The following is a 19,196-nucleotide window of genomic DNA, read 5'->3' on the forward strand; positions in this document are numbered from 1 at the left end:
GTCCTAGACTCCCTAAGCCGGCAGGAAACTGGTCAGGACAGAGGCTGAGACAAATCATCACTCTGTATTCAGCCGAATTAAAAGCTCCAGGTCCCACAGAGCAATGGGAGACTGAGTCCGGAAGGACATGCGAGGTGGATTGGAGATGATGTGGTTAGTGTGGAAGACTGTGGTCTCCAGCTCTGCTGCACACACTATCCCTTATCCTCTGTACCCTCAGCAGTGACTCAGTGAGCAACACACTCATCTATCCCTGTTCGCAAAACCATGGGTTGGAGTCCCAATCCAGAGAGTTGAGCACAGAATCAAGACTGTCACTCGAAGTACAGAGGGAGAGCTGCACTGTCGGAGGGTCGGTACTGAGGGAGTGCTGCACTGTCAGAGGGTCAGTACTGAGGAAGTGCTGCACTGTCGGAGGGTCAGTACTGAGGGAGTGCTGCACTGTCGGAGGGTCAGTACTGAGGGAGTGCTGCACTGTCGGAGGGCTAGTGCTGAGGGAGTGCCGCACTGTCGGAGGGTCAGTACTGAGGGAGCGCCGCACTGTCAGAGGGTCAGTACTGAGGGAGTGCTGCACTGTTGGAGGGTCAGTACTGAGGGAGTGCTGCACTGTCAGAGGGTCAGTACTGAGGGAGTGCTGCACTGTCGGAGGGTCAGTACTGAGGGAGTGCTGCACTGTCGGAGGGTCAGTACTGAGGGAGTACTGTACTGTCAGAGGATCAGTACTGAGGGAGTTCTGCACTGTTGGAGGGTCAGTACTGAGGGAGCGCTGCACTGTCACAGGGTCAGTACTGAGGGAGTGCAGCACTGTCAGAGGGTCAGTACTGAGGGAGTGCCGCACTGTCGGAGGGTCAGTACTGAGGGAGTGCTGCACTGTCACAGGGTCAGTACTGAGGGAGTGCTGCACTGTCGGAGGGTCAGTACGGAGGGAGTGCTGCACTGTTGGAGGGTCAGTACTGAGGGAGCGCTGCACTGTCACAGGGTCAGTACTGAGGATGCACACCTGATGAGTCTTTATTTTATTTCTGTTAACTTTACTTTGTCTCATACTTAGAGGTATCGCAGGGCACCTCAGTATTGTGGAAGGCACATTTGTTCCATATGTAAACTGCAGGACACTTCTGATATCCCGGGCAGACTCATGTAGAACCTCTCACCATTTCAAGAAGCCTCCGCTCTGGGTTTCAGAGCTTGAGCAGCAGCTGGAGTCAGTGAAACCTTTTTTTTATTAATTCACGGGATGTGGGCTTCGCTGGCTGGGCCCAGCATCGAGTCTGCTCTGCCATTCAATCATGGCTGATAAGTTTCTCAACTCCATTCTCCCCGTAACCTTTGATCCCCTTACCAATCAAGAACCTATCTATCTCGGTTTTAAATACACTCAATGACCTGGCCTCCACAGCCTTCTGTGGCAATGAATTCCATAGATTCACCACTCTCTGGCTAAAGAAGTTTCTCCTCATCTCTGTTCTAAAAGGTCTTCCCTTTACTCTGAGGCTGTGCCCTCGGGTCCTAGTCTCTCCTACTAATGGAAACATCTTCCCCACGTCCACTCTATCCAGGCCTTTCAGTATTCTGTAAGTAATGCATGGAGTATAGTAAATAAGATTGGGGGGGGGGGGGGTGTTGCAGGTGCAGTTGGCCATACGATGTGGCGATAAGAGAGACCTGGCTCAAAGGAGGGCAGGACTGGGTGTTAAATATCACTCTCAGTGCCACGCGGTAGGAAAGTTTGGAAAGGGGGAGGGGTGGTGGTCTTGGTTAAGGAGAGCACTGCACTGCTGGAGAGAGAAGACGTCCCAGAGGGGGGTCAAGGGCAGAATCTATTTGGCTGGGGTTAACCAACGAGGAGGTACAGTTACACTGTGACTGGGTGTCACCGACCAGTGGGGAAGATACCGGGAAACAGAGAGGTGCAAAAACTATCGATTAGTGACATTCTGAAAATTGATGCAAAGATAGAAGTTCTCTCTGCTTTTCTTTACTCTTAGGTCCCTCTGACAGCGATGAGGCCAGCGGGAGCGATGATGATTGGCTGCTTACTGACGCCGTGTCTCCACTCACAGAATTCCTTTCATTGAAACAGGAAGCTGCCGGGGGACCGTTTTCACAGGCGGACAAGGAGCGTCTCAATGGGAAGGTAGCTCAGCAGCGGGACTTGCATTGGTGGCTAAAGCACAGTTACAGCACCTGGGGCCCAATCCTTCCGCAAACCGACGGGTCGACTCTGAGCTGCCCGCTGGAGTGGCCAAAGCCAGCCACTTGACCGATCGAAACCGTGACAAGGCAGCGGCTCAGATAGGTGGCTGACCACCACCTTCTCAAGGGGCAATTAGGGACGGGCAACAAATGCTGGCCCAGCCAACGAAGCCCCACATCACAAGAATTCCTTATTTAAAAACTCAGACAGCATAGATATTTTCGGGATGATTGATAGATTTAAATTATTTAAAGGATTAACTTGAATATTGTTGAAAGAGAGACGCGTCGCTGAACCTTTTCAACTTGCACTCATCAGGACAAACACAAGAATACCAAATTTCAAACAACGCAACAATCTATACGACAGGGTGCTGATTGGTTGGCAAGTTGACTCTGATTGGTTGAGGCGTTGCCATGGGGAAAGCAACAGAGGACTATTGGCTCCCCCCAGCTCCCGGGTAATTCAAAAAAGGCTCAAGACTTGAACAGATTCCTTTTGTTTGCAGAGAATGGCTCCCTGCCGTTGATGTGTGCCGACCAAACAGCACCCTCTCCTCCTGTAGTATAAATGGTCGCAGTGTTTTGAAATTTGGCACTCTTGTGTTTGTCCTGATGACTGCAAGGTGAGAAATTTCAACAAAGTGTCCCTCTTCTCAGCAAGATTGAAATGCAAAGCTCCCCTGTGCCCATCCGATGTTTAATCATTTCTCGTGTTCTGATGTTTGCTGACCCTGAACACTTTCACACCCTCACTTTTAAACTGTTTCTATTTCTTTTTCCTGTCCTTGATTTCCTTTATCCTAAATCCACTCCCTCCAAACCTCCAAACCTCCTTCCCCCCTGTCGATGCAACACCCCACCCTGTCCCCCAATCCCGCTTCTTTCATTTGCCTCACGCTGGGGGTTGTGACATTTGCTGGGCTCCGTGTCCAATGGGTCGTCCATGTCTGGGATGCATGTTCTGTCTTGTCGACATTCACTGGGGGTTGACTCCATGGCTTGGACCATCCATTTCTGGGCGGGTCATTGGCCTGGGTGGGTCATTGGCCTGGGTGGGTCATTGGCCTGGGCGGGTCATTGGCCTGGGTGGGTCATTGGCCTGGGTGGGTCATTGGCCTGGGTGGGTCATTGGCCTGGGCGGGTCATTGGCCTGGGTGGGTGGGCTGGGGTCCATCTGGTCGGTGGCTCTATCCCTTGCTGGGTCCTCTTTGGTTGGGTGGCCATCGGTGGGTCGGGTCACTCCCAACAGGTCCATCACTCCCCTCTGGTGTCGGTGATGACCCATCTGCTGTCCTTCCTCGAGCATTACTCCCACATGCAGCGCCTCCAGGACAAAGCTGCTGAGTACAGGAGCCGGCTCCGGAGGGAAGAGACCAAGGGCAAGAGGCAGCGCAAGGTGTTAAGGAGTGTTTGCAAGCAGGAGCTGAGGGACAAGATGAACCTGATCGAGAATCTCCAGGATATTATCAACGAGCAGGAAGCTCTTGTCCAGAAACTACAGACTGGAGGTGAGAAATTCTCTCTGCGTTACATTCAATCGGGTTGTACAAAGGTTTGTTAAGGCTGCATAAAGATCTGCTCAGACCCCATCTGGAGTAACTGTGCTCAACTCTGGGCACTGCCCCTCAGGAAGAGTAGTTTGGCCTAGGAGGGGGTGCAGTGCAGGGTCACCAGGATGATACCGGGGTACATAAGTTTAAACTACGAGGACAGGTTGAAAAGTCTATGCCCGTATTCCGTTCATCAGGTGTAGCCCACCTTAGGCTTGGCAGAGGGTCAGTACTGAGGGAGTGCTGCACTGTCGGAGGGTCAGTACTGAGGGAGTGCTGCACTGTCAGAGGGTCAGTACTGAGGGAGTGCCGCACTGTCAGAGGGTGAGTACTGAGGGAGTGCCGCACTGTCAGAGGGTCAGTACTGAGGGAGCGCCGCACTGTCGGAGGGTCAGTACTGAGGGAGTGCTGCACTGTCAGAGGGTCAGTACTGAGGGAGTGCCGCACTGTCAGAGGGTCAGTACTGAGGGATTGCTGCACTGTCGGAGGGTCAGTACTGAGGGAGTGCTGCACTGTCAGAGGGTCAGTACTGAGGGAGTGCCGCACTGTCAGAGGGTGAGTACTGAGGGAGTGCCGCACTGTCCGAGGGTGAGTACTGAGGGAGTGCCGCACTGTCAGAGGGTCAGTACTGAGGGAGTGCCGCACTGTCGGAGGGTCAGTACTGAGGGAGTGCCGCACTGTCAGAGGGTCAGTACTGAGGGAGTGCCGCACTGTCAGAGGGTCAGTACTGAGGGAGTGCTGCACTGTCAGAGGGTGAGTACTGAGGGAGTGCTGCACTGTCAGAGGGTCAGTAATGAGGGAGTGCTGCACTGTCAGAGGGTCAGTACTGAGGGAGTGCCGCACTGTCGGAGGGTCAGTACTGAGGGAGCACCGCACTGTCAGAGGGTCAGTACTGAGGGAGTGCTGCACTGTTGGAGGGTCAGTACTGAGGGAGTGCTGCACTGTCAGAGGGTCAGTACTGAGGGAGTGCTGCACTGTCAGAGGGTCAGTACTGAGGGAGTGCCGCACTGTCGGAGGGTCAGTACTGAGGGAGTGCCGCACTGTCAGAGGGTCAGTACTGAGGGAGTGCTGCACTGTCAGAGGGTCAGTACTGAGGGAGTGCTGCACTGTTGGAGGGTCAGTACTGAGGGAGTGCTGCACTGTCAGAGGGTCAGTACTGAGGGAGTGCTGCACTGTCAGAGGGTCAGTACTGAGGGAGTGCTGCACTGTCAGAGGGTCAGTACTGAGGGAGTGCTGCATTGTCAGAGGGTCAGTACTGAGGGAGTGCTGCACTGTCAGAGGGTCAGTACTGAGGGAGTGCTGCACTGTCAGAGGGTCAGTACTGAGGGAGTGCTGCACTGTCAGAGGGTCAGTACTGAGGGAGTGCAGTTTTTTTCTCGTACGGGTGAAGTGAATGTACTTTAATTGCCTGTAAAGCGCTTTTGTCCTGAAGTTTGTACACGTGGTTATAAATGGTCTCTCCGTAGCAATATCTATTGGGCAACACCACATTCTCCAAAACAGTTGTGTCAGGTGCTGTAAATTCACTGCTGAGAACTCTCCATATCCTGATGTTTCTCCATATCCCGAAGGTTCTTCATACCCCGAAGGTCCTCGATATCCCGATGTTTCTCCATATCCTGAAGGCACTCCACATTCCGAAGGTTCTCCATATCCCGATGCTTCTCCATGTCTTGATGGCTCTCCTCACTCCAGTTTCCCTCCATCGGTCGGAGTGCGGAGGCTGGTGGATTCCATCAACACCCTCCAGACTGAAAGGACTAAGCTCATGAATGAGGTGGAATCCATCAAGATGGATGTGGAACACGAGGAGAATGAGAAGAAGCGACTGTCGGCAAGTTTTGAGTCTGAGGTACAGCCTAACCTTCCAGCAGCTCCCGTCTTCACAGTGAACCCAATGTTTTATACCGTGTGGCCCCTTGTGTACCATCCACCTCCTGCACAACCCAGAGTGTAAGCATGGGCCATCCATGTTGCAGCAAAGGAGAGATCTGAATAGCTGTAAATGCTGCAAAGTGAGAGGAGTAGGTGGGCAGGGGGGTTGTGGGGAAAGAGATTTTGGGAGCCAGATACTGAGATCACTAAACGGGTACTGGTCAAGCGTATGGAATGGAGCGTTAGCGTGAGTGACGAATGGATGAGGATGTAAAAGGGGAGCTCTGTTTCTGAAGAGCTCCGACCCGGACTCCGCCTGGTGTCAGTGGGTCCAGTTCTGGGCACCGCACCTCAGGGAGGAGATGTCGGGCTGGACGTTCATCCTCGAGTCGGGTAGCAGGTGTCGGGAAAATCCCCGTCTCGACCTGCCCGCCTGGGGAGAAAGTGCCCACACAGGCAGGATTGTCAGACCCTGGCGGACAACTGCAGGCTGCCCTCAGAGGGCGAGGTCGGAGGCAGAGGTCGGAGGCAGAGGTCAGAGGCAGAGGTCGGAGGCAGAGGTCGGAGGCAGAGGTCGGAGGCAGAGGTCGGAGGCAGAGGTCAGAGGCAGAGGTCGGAGGCAGAGGTCGGAGGCAGAGGTCGGAGGCAGAGGTCGGAGGCAGAGGTCAGATGCAGAGGTCGGAGGCAGAGGTCGGAGGCAGAGGTCAGAGGTAGAGGTCAGAGGCAGAGGTCAGAGGCAGAGGTCAGATGCAGAGGTCGGAGGCAGAGGTCAGAGGCAGAGGTCAGAGGCAGAGGTCAGAGGCAGAGGTCGGAGGCAGAGGTCAGAGGCAGAGGTCAGAGGCAGAGGTCGGAGGCAGAGGTCAGATGCAGAGGTCGGAGGCAGAGGTCGGAGGCAGAGGTCAGAGGTAGAGGTCAGAGGCAGAGGTCGGAGGCAGAGGTCGAAGGCAAAGGTCGGAGTCAGAGGTCGGAGGCAGAGGTCAGAGGTCGGAGGCAGCCACAGGGGCTGCCAGGTGCAGAGGTGGGATGTTTATAATGCCCACCCCAGTGCTGCGGGACTTGTCCCAGTTATATTAAAACAACAAGGTCCTCCAGCCCTAACTGCTCACACCACCTCATACCCCCCACCCACCCCCCATGGCTCCTCATGCCCCCTTGCCAACGTATGCTCTCCACCCACCCCCCCATTGCCCGTCATGCCCCCCCATGCCAAGCTATGCACTTCATGACCATTCAGCCACGATACACTGTAAAGGACCAAGGAAATCCTATAGCGATTGTCTTTTTATAAAAGCTTTTTTTTACACGTTCTGCAATCATTCATTGATAACTTTCCACTTTCCTTTTTACTACAGGCCAATAAAAGTGTCAATCCCACGCAGACCTTTCAAAGTATCAATCACTGAAACAGCAAACACTTGAAACCTTTCTATCTTGGGATAGACATAGTGTTAAGGGCTTGGATGGAGTGGATTTCTTGAAATGTGTACAGGAGAACTTTTTAGGTCAATATGTAGAGGGTCCAACAAGGGACGGTACATTGCTGGACCTAATTCTGGGGAATGAAGCCGGACAGGTGGCTGAGGTGGTGGTGAGGGAGCATTTTAGCGATAGCGACCACAACACGGTACAGTTTAAGTTTGTTATGGACAAAGAAATCGACAAGTTGCAAAAAAATGTTTTGGATTGGGGGAGAGTGGATTTTAGTAAAATAAGGCAGGATCTGGCCAAGGTAGATTGGGAACAGTTACTTGTGGGGAAATCTACAGAGGAACAGTGGGGGGTGTTCAAAAAGGAAATGGGGAAGGTACAGACTCAACATGTTCCCTCTAGGGTGATAGGAAGGAGTAACAAGCCCAGAGAACCATGGATGACCAGAGATATTCAGGATACGATGAGAAGGAAAAGCGAGGCTTTTAGCAGGTACAAGGGAAGCAAATCAGCAGAGGCATTAGTGGAGTACAGACAGTGCAGGGTGGAGCTTAAAGCAAGTAGGAGAGCAAAGAGGGGATATGAGAAAGCTCTGGCTGGTAAAAGTAGAGAAAATCCCAAGATATTCTATAAGTATATCAATGGGAAGAGGATAACCAGGGAAAGAATAGGGCCCATTAGGGACCAAGGGGGCAATCTATGGGTGGAGCCAGAGGACATCGCTAGAGTGTTGAATGAATACTTCACATCCGTCTTCACCCAAGAGAATGAGGATGAAGGTATCGAACTCGGGGAGAGAGACTGCGAGGTTCTTGAGCAAATTGATATAGGGAGTGACAAGGTATTGGAGGTGTTGGCAGGCTTAAAAGTGGGCAAATCTCCAGGTCTGGATGATTTGTGTCCCAGACTGCTGAGGGAGGCAAGGGAGGAGATCGCAGGGGCTCTGACCCAAATTTTTAATTCCTCTCTGGCCACAGGGGAGGTGCCAGAGGACTGGAGAACAGCTAATGTGGTTCCGCTATTTAAGAAGGGTTGTAGAGATAAGCCAGGGAACTACAGGCCAGTGAGTCTCACGTCAGTGGTAGGGAAACTATTGGGGAAAATTCTGAAGGAGAGAATCTATCTCCACTTGGAGAGGCAAGGCTTGATCAGGGATAGTCAGCATGGCTTTGTCAGAGGGAGGTCATGTCTAACAAATTTGATTGAATTTTTTGAGGAGGTGACCAGGTGTGTAGATGAGGGTAGTGCAGTTGATGTAGTTCATATGGATTTCAGCAAAGCCTTTGACAAGTTCCCACATGGGAGACTTATAAAGAAGGCAAATGCACATGGGATACAGGGTAATTTGATAAGGTGGATTCAAAATTGGTTTAGTTGTAGGAGGCAGAGGGTGATGACAGAAGGATGCTTTAGTGACTGGAAGCCAGTGTCCAGTGGCGTACCACAGGGATCTGTGCTGGGTCCCCTATTATTTGTCATTTATATAAACGACATAGATGACTATGTGGGGGCTAGGATTAGTAAGTTTGCGGATGACACAAAGATTGGCTGGGTGGTTAGCAGTGAGGTTGAGTGTCTTGGGCTACAGGAAGATATAGACGGGATGGTCAAATGGGCAGATAAGTGGCAGATGGAATTTAAGCCTGAAAAGTGTGAGGTGATACACTTTGGAAGGAGTAATTTGACAAGTAAGTATTCAATGAACGGCATGACACTAGGAAGTTCTGAGGAACATAGGGATCTTGGCGTGTGTATCCATAGATCTCTGAAGGCAGAGGGGCATGTTAGTGGGGTGGTGAAAAAGGCATATGGGACACTTGCCTTTATCAATTGAGGCATAGATTACAAAAGCAGGGAGGTCATGTTGGAGTTGTATAGAACCTTGGTGAGGCCACAGCTGGAGTACTGTGTGCAGTTCTGGTCACCACATTATAGGAAGGATGTGATTGCACTGGAGGGGGTGCAGAGGAGATACACCAGGATGTTGCCTGGGATGAAACATTTAAGTTATGAAGAGAGGTTGGATAGACTTTGGTTGTTTTCGTTGGAGCAGAGAAGACTGAGGGGCGACCTGATCGAGGTGTACAAGATTATGAGGAGCATGGACAGGGTGGATAGGGAGCAGCTGTTCCCCTTAGTTGAAGGGTCAGTCACAAGGGGGCATAAGTTCAAGGTGAGGGGCAGGAGGTTTAGGGGGGATGTGAGGAAAAACTTTTTTACCCAGAGGGTGGTGACAGTCTGGAATGCACTGCCTGGGAGGGTGGTGGAGGCGGGTTGCCTCACATCCTTTAAAAAGTACCTGGATGAGCACTTGGCACGTCATAACATTCAAGGCTATGGGCCAAGTGCTGGTAAATGGGATTAGGTAGGCAGGTCAGGTGTTTCTCACATGTCGGTGCAGACTCGATGGGCCGAAGGGCCTCTTCTGCACTGTGTGATTCTGTGAAACATTGTGAAATTGACAGCATAGATCAGGGAACCAGAGCTGTCAATCAAGCCTTGTTTTCCCTCGGCTCAGGTGTTTCAGAACGTTATTGGATGTCTGGGCTCTCAGCCAAAAATGCAGAATGAGGCTTGGCTGAGAGCCCAGGCATCCATTCGCTGTTAGCCCATAGCAGTGTTTATGATCCTCCCCAGCCTCCCCTAGCTTTCCTTATCTAAACACAACCATTAGAAAAGATTGAACAGGCTGAGCCTTTTTCTCTAGGAGAGAGAAGACTGAGGGGTGACCTAAGGCTGATTGGATAGGTATAGAGAAGATGTTTCCACTTATGGGAGACCGGAACTTGTGACTGCCTATGATATATCTCTCTCTCTCCCCACACAGTGACTGCCTATGATATATATATCTCTCTCTCTCAATCGATTCATTCCTCTCCTAGGTACACAACCTGAAAGAACAGATTAAGGAGAGAGAAGAGGAGCTTAACCAACTAAGAATCGAAAGTGTAAGTTCACTTTGTTAACAAACACTCTAGTAACTTGGAGAGGAACATCTGCAGTAAAGGCGTAACTAACCCAGTCCCCATTAGTAAAGGGGCAACTAACCCAACCCCCACTGGTATAGGCATAACTAACCCAATTCCCAATTAGTAAAGGGGTAACTAACCCAACCCCCCACTAGTAACTAACCTAATCCCCCACTAGTAAAAGGGTAGTTACCCTAATGCCCCACTAGTAAAGGGATAACTAACCCAATCCCCTACTAGTAACTAACTTAATACCCCACTAGTAAAGGGGTAGTTACCCTAATGCCCCACTAGTAAAGGGATAACTAACCCAATCCCCAACTAAAATGGATAACAAACCCAATCCCCCATTAGTAAAGAGGTAACTAACTCAACCCCCCACTAGTAACTAACCCAATTCCCCCACTAGTAAAGGGATAATTAACCCAATGCCCCACTAGTAACTAACTCAGTCCTCCACTAGTAAAGGTGTAACTAACCCAATCCCTCACTAGTAAAGGTGTAATTAACCCAATCCCTCACTAGTAACTAACTCAGTCCTCCACTAGTAAAGGTGTAACTATCTCAATCCCTCACTAGTAAAGGGGTAATTAACCCAATACCCCACTAGTAACTAACTCAGTCCTCCGCAAGTAAAGGTGTAACTAACCCAATCCCTCACTAGTAAAGGTGTAACTAACCCAATCCCTCACTAGTAAGAGGGTAACTAACCCAACCCCCCTCTGCCCTGTGTGAGCTCCGACTGATTCTGGTTCTCATTTCCCTTGCAGGGAGTTACAGACTCAGAGAAGCGAATCCAGCATTTATCCATGGAGAACGAGAGCCTGAAGCAAAACCTGAGTGTGACTCAGGGCCTCCTGCAGCAGCTATCCAGCCTTCCTCTGCAACCCTCTGCTCAGCTCCTCAAGGTGAGTCTGTTCCAGGCTGCGGTGGGGAGGGACCCTTTTCGTAGGCCAGAGCTGGGCCTTGTGGTGTCAGTGGGTTCACTCTTCCACATTCCCTGAGTGGGAGGGTTGTGGAGAGAGATCGGAGAAGCTGGGATTGTTCTCCTTGGAGCAGAGGAGGTTAAGAGGAGATTGAATAGAGGTGTTCAAAATCATGATGGGTTTTGATTTGGAGACATGAGGGGAGCGAGTGGTCAGGATCTGGAAGGCACTGAGAGTGTGGTGGAGGCAGGTTCAATCCAGGCTTTCAAGAGGGAATTGGATCATTGTCTGAAAAGGAAGAATGTGCAGGGTTACGGGATGATGGTGAGAGTGATACTCGGTGAATTGATCCTTCAGAGAGCCAGTACATACATGATGGGCCGAATGTGCTCATTCTGTGCTGTACCCACTCTACGATTCTGTGATCCCGTGATAGCGCAAGTAGGGAGAAACCATTTCCTCTGGTAAATGGTTTGGTAAGCACGCACCATAGACTTAAAATGACTGCCAAGAGAACGAGAGAGGAAATGAGCAGGAATTTCTTCCACAGCTCTGTTATGATCTGAAAAGCATCACCTGAAACTGTGGGAAAATCAGATTCCATAGGAGCTTTCAAAAGGATACTGGACTTGAAGAGGGTTCATTTGCAGGATTACGAAGAAAAAACTGGGGAGTGGGACTAAACTAAACAACAGCCACAGTCTGGTGAGCACATCGCACTGTCTATAAGACCATAAGATGTAGGAGCAGAAGTAGGCCATTCAGCCCATCGAGTCTGCTCTGCCATTCAATGAGATCATGGCTGATCTGATAATCCTCAACTCCACTTTCCTGCCTTTTCCCCATAACCCTTGGTTCCCTTACTGATTAAAAATCTATCTATCTCAGCCTTGAATATACTCAATGACCCAGCCTCTACAGCCCTCTGCAGTAAAGAATTCCACAGATTCACTACCCTCTGAGAGAAGAAATTACTCCTCATCTCTGGTTTAAATATAGAACCCCTTACTCTGAGATTATTCCCTCTGGTCCTAGACTCTCCCACAAGGGGAAACAACCTCTTAGCATCTACCCTGTCAAGCCCCCTAAGAATCTTATAAGTTTCAATAAGGTCGCCTCTCATTCTTCTAAACTCCAATGAGTACAGGCCCAACCTACTCAACCTCTCCTCATAAGAAAATCCCTCTATACCCAGGATCAACCTAGTGAACCTTCTCTGGACTGCCTCCAATGCCAGTATATCTTTCATTAGATAAGGGAACCAAAACTGTTCACAGTATTCTAGGTGTGATCTAACTAGTACTTTGTATAGTTTTAGCAAGACTTCCCTATTTTTATACTCCATTCCCTTTGAAATAAAGGCCAACATTCCATTTGCCTTCCCTATAACCTGTTGAACTTGTATGTTAGCTTTCTATGATTCATGCACGAGGACCCCCAAATCCCTCTGTGCTGCAGCTTTCCGCAGTCTTTCTCCATTTAAATAATATTCAGCTCCTCTATTCTTCCTGCCAAAGTGCGTAACCTCACATTTTCCCACATTATATTCCATCTGCTACATTTTTGTCCACTCACTTAACCTGTCTGTGTCCCTCTGTAGAATCTTTGTGTCATCCTCACCACTTGCCTTCCCACCTATTTTTGTGCCATCCGTAAATTTGGCAATAGTACATTCATTTCCCTCATTCAAGTCATTAATATATATTGTAAATAATTGTGGCCCCAGCACTGATCCCTGTGGCACTCCAATAGTTACAGGTTGTCATCCTGAAAATGTCCCTCTTATCCCAACTCTCTGTCTTCTATTAGTTAGCCAATCGTCTGTCCATGCTAATATACTACCCCCAACACCATGGGCTCTTATGTGCAGAGCCTTATCAAACGCCGTATGGAAATCCAAATACATTACATTTGTCAGGCATGATTTCCCCTTCATGAAGCCATGCTGACTCTGCTTGACTATATTATGCATTTCTAAATGCTCTGTTATTACATCCTTTATAATAGACTCCAACATTTTCCCAATGACAGGTGTTAAGCTAACTGGCCTATAGTTACCTGTTTTTTGTCTCCCTCCCTTTTTGAATAAGGGTGTTACATTGGCAGTTTTCCAATCCTCTGGGACTTTTGCAGAATCTAAGGATTCTTGGAAGATTACTACCAGTGCATCCACTATCTCTGTAGCTACTTCCTTTAATATCCTAGGATGCAACCCATCAGGTCCAGGGGCTTATCAGCCTTTGGCCCCATTAGTTTCCCTGGTACTTTTTCTCTAGTGATAGTTATTGTATTTATTTCCTGCCCCACTTTTGCCCCTTGATTATGTAGTATTTTTGGAATGCTATTAGTGTCTTCTACCGTGAAGACTGAAGCAAAGTATTTATTCAACTCCTCTGCCATTTCCTGGTTCCCCATTATTATTTCCCCAGCCTCATTCTCTAATGGGCCTATGTTCACATTGCCCTCTCTCTTCCTTTTTATATATTTAAAGACGCTCTTACTGTCTGTTTTTATTTTACTTGCTAGTTTACCCTTCAAAGTTTATTTTCTCCCTCTATTATTTTTTTGGTCATCTTCTATTGATTTTTAAAACTTTCCCAATCCTCTGGATTACCACTAATCTTTGCCACATTGTATGTTTTTTTTTTCAATTTGATTCTATCCTTAACTTCCTTGGTTAACTGTGGTTGATTTATCCCCTTCCTCACTGGGATGTATCTTTGTTGAGAGTCATGAACTATTTTCTTAAACATCTGCCATTGTTCATCAACTGTCTTTTCTGCTAAACTCCTTTCTCAGTCCACTCCAGCCAACTCTGCCCTCATTCCTTTGTAATAACCCTTATTTAAGTTTAGCACAGTTGTTTCCGACCCAAGTTTCTCACCCTCAAACTGAATGTTAAATTCTACCGTATTATGGTCACTGTTTCCTAGGGGATGTTTTACTCTGAGATCGTTTATTAAACCTGACTCATTACACATTACCAGATCCAAAATAGCCTGACCCCTGGTTGGATCCACAACATATTGTTCCAAGAAACTGCCTCGAATACACTTTATGAATTCTTGCTTGTGGCTACCTCTGTCAGGTTGATTTTCCCAATCTACATGGAGATTAAATACACCCATCATTAATATGCTGCCTTTTTTACATGCCCTCATTATCTCCTGATTTATTCTCCGTCCTACAGTATAGCTACTGTCAGGGGGCCTATAAACTACTCCCACCAGTGTCTCCTTCCCCTTGTTATTTCTTATCTGCACCAGATGGATTCTACATCTTCCAATCCAAGATCATTTCTTACTATTGTACTTGTTCCATCTCGTACTAACAAAGCTGCCCCACCACCCTTTCCTTCCCGCCTGTCCTTTCGCAAAGTCACATAACCCTGAATATTTAGTTCCCAGCTTTGATCTCCTTGTAACCATGTCTCCGTAATGGCTATAAGATCTTACCCATTAACCTCTCTTTGTGCCATTAATTCGTTTATTTTGTTCCGAATACTAAGAACATTTAAGTAAAGAGCCATTAATTTTGCCTTTTCACCATTTTTTCCCCTTTTTACCCTATTTGCTGCTGTTTTTTATGTTTGTACACTCTGTCCCTTCCTGTCACACTCTGGGTATCATTACCTAAATAGCTGCCCTGCAATGCTGCCATATCCTTTTGCTTTGTTAGCCGACTGTGGTAAAATGGAGTGCTATGTACCTTTAAGAGAATGTAGTTAATCGACCACGTGACTGTGTCAACCAATCGCTGTACAGCGCGGGCTACTTTGGCAACTGTAAGTCTAGAGCTGGAGGTGATTGAAGGAGCACACATGGTGTTGGTGCCCTGTTCTTAGTTCCAATAAACCACCAGTGTTTGTTCAGTAAACTGGTCTCTCTGCCTACATTGTTTCAAACGCTGGCTAGTGTGTAGACATCAACTAGAGTTCGCCAGACAAAGCCAACCCGATAACCCAAAACAGTAAACTGGCGACGAGGATAAACCGGATTCATTGACGGCAATCAGGAAAGCCGCGGTGAACCAGCTATTTACTTCGCCACCACCTTGAAGCTGTTTCAAAGCGCAGTCTCCTTAGCCATCGAGTATACCGGGGTTTGGGCATCTTGAACTATACATCCCCATTTCCGATGACTGGTCTCATTACATCGAACACCTTGCGTTCTTTACCGCTAATGACATCACGGGGGGAGGACAAGAAGAGGATGATTCCTTTTGTCTACATGCAGGAGAAAAACGTATGGACTGATCTGCACGCCTCGCGTCACCTGACACCCCCAACACGGAGACTTTCGACAAGTTAGTGAATATTGTAAAAAAAAACACCTGAGTCCAAAAACCCTCAGTCACTTTGCAGTGTGTTAAATTCAATTCAAGGAATAGGCTGCCTTCCTGAACCGCTGCACTCCATGTGGTGTAGGTACACCCACAGTGCTGTTAGGAAGGGAGCTCCAGGATTTTGACCCAGCGACAGTGAAGGAACGGCCGAAATATTTCCAAGTCAGGATGGTGAGTGACTTGGAGGGGAACTTCCAGGTGGTGGTGTTCCCATCTATCTGCTGCCCTTGTCCCTCTAGATGATAGTGGTCATGGGTTTGGAAGGTGCTGTCTAAGGAGCCTTGGTGAATTCCTGCAGTGCATCTTGTAGATGGTACACACACTGCTGCTACTGTGTGTCAGTGGTGAATGATTGTGGATGTGGTGCCAATCAAGTGGGCTGCTTTGTCCTGGATGGTGTTGAGCTTCTTGAGTGTTGTGGGAGTTGCACTCATCCAGGCAAGTGGAGAGTATTCCATCATACTCCTGACTTGTGCCTTGTAGATGGTGGACAGGCTTTGGGGAGTCAGGAGGTGAGTTACTCATCGCAGGATTCCTAGCCTCTGGCCTGCTCTTGTAGCCACAGTATTTATATGGCTAGTCCGGTTCAGTTTCTGGTCAATGGTAGCCCCCAGGCTGTTGATAGTGGGGGATTCAGTGATGGTAATTCCATTGAACATCAAGGGACAATGATTAGATTCTCTCTTGTTAGAGATTGTCATTGCCTGGCACTTGTGTGGCATGAATGTTACTTGCCACCTGGACCCATTGTCCAGGTCTTGCTGCATTTGGACATGGACTGCTTCAGTATCTGAGGAGTCGCAAATGGTACTGAACATTGTGCAATCATCAGCGAACATCCCCACTTCTGACCTTTTGATGGAAGGAAGGTCATTGATGAAGCAGCTGAAGATGGTTGGGCCAAGGACACTACCCTGAGGAACTCCTGCAGTGATGTCCTGGAGCTGAGATGACTGACGTCCCACAACCACAACCACCTTCCTTTGTGCTCGGTATGACTCCAACCAGCGGAGAGTTTTCCCCCTGATTCCCATTGACTCCAGTTTCTTTTTTATTTATGGGATGTGGGTGTCACTGGCTAGGCCAGCATTTATTGCCCATCCCTAATTGCCCTTGTTCAGAGGGCATTTAAGAGTGAACCACATTGCTGTGGGTCTGGAGTCACATGTAGGCCAGACCAGGTAAGGAGGGCAGATTTCCTTCCCTAAAGGACCAGATGGGTTTTTACAACAATCGACAATGGTTTCATGGCCATCATTAGCCTTTAATTCCAAATTTTTATTGAATTCAAATTCCACCATCTGCCCTGGCGGGATTCGAACCCGGGTCCCCAGAGCATTACCCTAGGCCTCTGGATTACCAGTCCAGTGACAATATCACTATGTCATCGCCTCCCCTTTTGCTAGGGCTCTTTGATGCCACACTCTGGCAAATGCTGTCTTGATGTCAAGATCTCACCTCACCTCGGGAGTTCAGCTCTTTTGTCCGTGTTTAAACCAAGGCTGTAATGAGGTCAGGAGCTGAGTGACCCTGGCAGAACCCAAACTGGGCATCAGTGAGCAGGTTATTGCTGAGTAAGTGCTGCTTGATAGCACTGTCAACGACCCCTTCCATCACTTTACAGATGATATAAATTATGTGTGCGGGGTCTAAGACCTCACACCGTATATTTTTATAAAATAATTATAAATATCCTCATGGATATTTCAAAAAAATTTTAAAAACTGGACAAAGACCTTTTTAAATGGTTGAATCTATGTCTGTCTGTGACCTCTGAACAAAAGGAGCTACCTGGCAGTATCAAAGTAACATGCACCTCGTTATCTCTGAAGAGCCACTAACAACACATTGTGGGCTGCACCGACCAAATTCAAAGAGAGCTATACAGAGGCCACCTGCATTTCATAACCCAGGTTGGCCAACCGGAGTCTAGTCATCTGCTACAACAAAGGACCCTGAAATCTTCCTTTCAAGTCGTAATGGTTGAGACATTTAACCATCTCGGGGACCTACATGAGGGATACATATCCCTTGTCAAAGACAATGTGGAGAGGTGGGAGTCATGTGACATTGACCTAGCTTGTGCAACTAGTAATATTGCCTTGTGGAGCTGCAAAGCTCAGTCTGCCATTTTACCATCTAACTAGCAGCAGCACAGAAAAAGGGCTCTGTCCGGGTTGAATGCCTGGCCCCACCTACTCTGTTTCTACTGAAACTTCTGTACCATCACCCCCAAGACTTATTCATCTCTGTGTGCCTATCTCCTCGTGTGAAGTCAGCTCTATTGGAAAAGTGAATTATACAGCATCGGTTTTCTGTCTGCTGACCTCCATGAAGGAGTACCCCATTGGATTTTGATTCAGGACTCTGGACCCACAAGAATCTTTTTTTCTCTGTGGTCTTTGCCCTGTAAATCTTTCTTTTCTCTATCCCGCTTTTACTGTATGAGTGCACAAGGGGCTACATTGCAACCACCCCTCCCGCATTTGAATGTGTGCAAATAAACTAACCCTTTGAGTTCATCCTATCCCAAGTTTGCTGTGGGGTTATTATTAGAAATTGGAGCACACCAAAACTGAGGGGTTGGGAAATATGCCACATTTTATAAAGGGGGAATATCATGAAGAGATATTAATGTGTATAATGTTATTGGAAATTATTTTTAAATTGGAATTGTAGTAGGGTCTGTGTCTATGTGCGTTTCTGTGCGTGTCTTAATCGGATTAAAGCCAGCTAGTCTGGGTGCTTTGATGTATCGTAGTTTGAGGTGTTAATTAGATAAACGTAATGAGTAGAAGGTAGTGTAAATTTACATTTTTAAATAAACCATTCAAAAGAATGGGTAAAATCTTGCACCTAGGGGGAAGATGCCAAGCAATGTGTTTATATTACTAATAAAATTGATGGAATGAAAGTATTATTGTTAGGAGAGGTTAAAATTAAAAGCCTAGGATACAATGGAAAATTTACATTCAAGGGGAAAGCTGGGTATAAACTGAGAGGAGTTTGTGTGTGTGAGTCAGAGGCATTTAAGATCTAACCAGCCTGTAAACCTACAACTGTATCTGCAAAGGAACCAAATTGAAAGGAACCTCATTTTGAATTCGTACAGTCAAATGTGCTTTGCCTGGTGTCTGTTTAAGTCTATGGGTTATTGTTGCCTTGGTAAAGATTTACCTGGGAGTGGTTAATTTGGGGATTTGTTTAAAAGTTATTCTGGTAGTAATTTGTAGACATGTGTGTGTGTGTTTAATTAGTTGTTAAACTAATAAACGTTTAATTTAATTTTATATAAAAAAACCTTTTGAGGCTTGGCGGTCTTATTCCTGAATTCCGAGCTGCATCTCAAACATACCAATTGAAAATATCGGTTATGACAGTTGTTCAAGTTTCCCTCTGGGATTTAAACGACTCAGCCTTTACCAACTGCTGTGTCATAACAGGGAAGTAAATCAAAACACCTTTCTGTTTACAGACGGGTGGTGAGAGGAGAAACCAGAGCTGTTTAAATTGGCTCCCCTCCCATCTGTAACGATATAAAAGTGTAAGTTGTTGTTGATGAGAAAGTTAAGGAGGTGGAAAAGGAAGTTTCCCACTGATGGAGCTGATCTTTCATCCCTCTCTTAGGAAAATGAGGACCTGAGGTCGAAGGTCCATCTGCTGGAGGCGTCCCTGCAGCAGAAGCTCGAGCAGTTATTACGGCTGGAGACACAAATGAGTAACATGCAGTGGAGGAACGAGGGGGAGGCGAGGCAGCTGGTGGAGAGAATGCGAGGACTTCAACTCGAGCTTGAACAATATCGGGAACGGCCGGCTGAGATACAGGTGACTGCATGGGCCTGAGTGTGAGTGGGAGCCTGAGTGTGAGTGTGTGGGCACGAGTGTGAGTGTGAGTGTGAATGTGA

At 48.0% G+C, this 19,196-nt stretch overlaps 1 protein-coding gene across 2 annotated transcripts in view; it reads left to right on the top strand.

Annotated features, from left to right (window-relative positions):
• Nucleotides 1–19,196, top strand: part of LOC144674903 (kinesin-like protein KIFC3) — an 81,398-nt gene that overhangs the window by 15,438 nt on the left and 46,764 nt on the right. For both annotated transcript variants that reach the window (XM_078536042.1, XM_078536036.1), the window contains exons 3-8: nucleotides 1,989–2,137; nucleotides 3,449–3,707; nucleotides 5,375–5,601; nucleotides 9,935–10,000; nucleotides 10,792–10,929; nucleotides 18,919–19,116. In XM_078536042.1, coding sequence (XP_078392168.1) covers nucleotides 1,989–2,137; nucleotides 3,449–3,707; nucleotides 5,375–5,601; nucleotides 9,935–10,000; nucleotides 10,792–10,929; nucleotides 18,919–19,116 — 1,037 coding nt within the window. The remainder of the gene's footprint in view (nucleotides 1–1,988; nucleotides 2,138–3,448; nucleotides 3,708–5,374; nucleotides 5,602–9,934; nucleotides 10,001–10,791; nucleotides 10,930–18,918; nucleotides 19,117–19,196) is intronic.

This window comes from Cetorhinus maximus, chromosome 3, assembly GCF_964194155.1.
Source record: "Cetorhinus maximus chromosome 3, sCetMax3.hap1.1, whole genome shotgun sequence".
Taxonomy (NCBI): Eukaryota; Metazoa; Chordata; class Chondrichthyes; order Lamniformes; family Cetorhinidae; genus Cetorhinus; species Cetorhinus maximus.